Source organism: Mesitornis unicolor, unplaced genomic scaffold, assembly GCF_000695765.1.
Source record: "Mesitornis unicolor isolate BGI_N332 unplaced genomic scaffold, ASM69576v1 scaffold13112, whole genome shotgun sequence".
Lineage (NCBI taxonomy): Eukaryota > Metazoa > Chordata > Aves > Mesitornithiformes > Mesitornithidae > Mesitornis > Mesitornis unicolor.
In genome coordinates this window covers 1-1,585 of record NW_010171266.1, presented here as the reverse complement: position 1 = coordinate 1,585, position 1,585 = coordinate 1, and the positions used below count along the sequence as shown (strand labels likewise).

At 58.5% G+C, this 1,585-nt stretch overlaps 1 protein-coding gene across 1 annotated transcript in view; it reads right to left on the bottom strand.

Annotated features, from left to right (window-relative positions):
- The window catches only part of LOC104537178 (pre-mRNA-splicing factor SYF1-like), a gene marked incomplete at both ends in the record, with an annotated part of 5,548 nt that extends 4,075 nt beyond the window's left edge, over positions 1-1,473 (bottom strand). The window contains 2 exons of the mRNA XM_010179986.1: positions 3-124; positions 1,329-1,473. Of these exons, the coding sequence (XP_010178288.1) occupies positions 3-124; positions 1,329-1,473 (267 nt within the window). The remainder of the gene's footprint in view (positions 1-2; positions 125-1,328) is intronic.
- Positions 1,474-1,585: the final 112 nt, after the last annotated feature.

Below are 1,585 nucleotides of genomic sequence, written 5' to 3'. Positions count from 1 at the left end.
ACGCGCTTGTGCCACTCGTGGACGTTGTGGGGGTTCTGCCGCAGGAGGACGCTGTTGAGCAGCAGCGGCCGCCGCGACATCAGCGCCTCGAAACGCGCCAGGCGCAGCTCCAGCTCCACCTCCTCTGGGGACATTTGGGGACACCAGGGTCATCGGAGGTCACCCAGGGGTCAGAGGGGTCAGGGGTCATTGGGGGACACAGGGACATTGGGGTCACCAGGCACAGCTCCAGCTCCACCTCCTCTGGGGACATTTGGGGACACCGGGGTCTGGGGTCATCCGAGGTCACTGGGGGTCAGGGGTCATTGGGGGACATAGGGACACCCCAGGGTCAGGGGACATTTGGGGACATCACAGGGTCAGGGGACACCACAAACCCATTTTGGGGGGGAAACTGAGGCAGGGCACCCCCAAAGTCCCAAACTTTATAGGGAAACTAAGGCAGACCACCCCAAACTTCCCATTTCTGGAGGGAAACTGAGCCAGGGCACCCCCGAGGGCCCCATTTTTAGGGGGAAACTGTGGCAGGGCACTCCCTAAGACCCAAATTTTTGGGGAAACTGAGGCAGGGCAACCCCAAAGACTCAAATTTTGGGGGAAACTGAGGCAAGGCACTGCTGAACTCCCCAAATTTTGAGGGGAAACTGAGGCAGGGCACCCCCAAAGACCCAAATTTTGGGGGAAACTGAGGCAAGGCAGCCCTAAACTCCCAACTATTGGGGGGAAACTGAGACAGGGCATCACTGCTGAACTCCCCAAATTTTGAGGGGAAACTGAGGCAGGGCACCCCCAAAGACCCAAATTTTGGGGGAAACTGAGGCAGAGCAACCCCAAATACCCACATTTTGAAGGGAAATTGAGGCAAGGCAACCCCAAAGTCCCCATTTTTTAGACTAAACTGAGGCAGGGCACCCCCATGTCCCCATTTGTGGGGGAAACTGAGGCAGGACAACCCCAAAGTCCCAAATTTTTGGGAGAAACTGAGGCAGGGCACTGCCAAACTCCCCAAATTTTGTGGGAAAACTGAGGCACGGCACCCCAAATACCCAAATTTTGAGGGGAAACTGAGGCAGGGCACCCCCATGTCCCCATTTTGGGGGGAAACTGAGGCAGGGCACTGCCAAAGTCCCAAATTCTGGGGGAAACTAGAGCAAGGCAGCCCTAAACTTCCCATTTTCAGAGGGAGACTGAAGCAGGGCACCCCCAAAGTCCCCATTTTTAGGGGGAAACTGAGCCAGGGCATCCCCATGTCCCCATTTTTGGGGGAAACTGAGGCAGGACACCCCCGAGGACCCCGTTTTTTGGGAAAACTGAGGCAGGCCCCTCACCGTCCTCGTCGCGCCCCATCTCGGCGCTGGTCTCCATCTTGGCGGCGATGAGGCTCTCCTCGAACTGGGCGTAGCGGTCGAAGACGGTGGTGAAATCCCGAACCGTCATCACCGTCTGCACCGCCTCCTCGAACACGTCACGGGCCTGGGGACGGGGACAGCGACACAAGAGGGTTGGGGACACGGGGATGGGGTCAGGGTGTCTGGGGGAGGTGGGGGTGGGTATGTGGGTGACACTGGGTGACATCTGGGGCCAT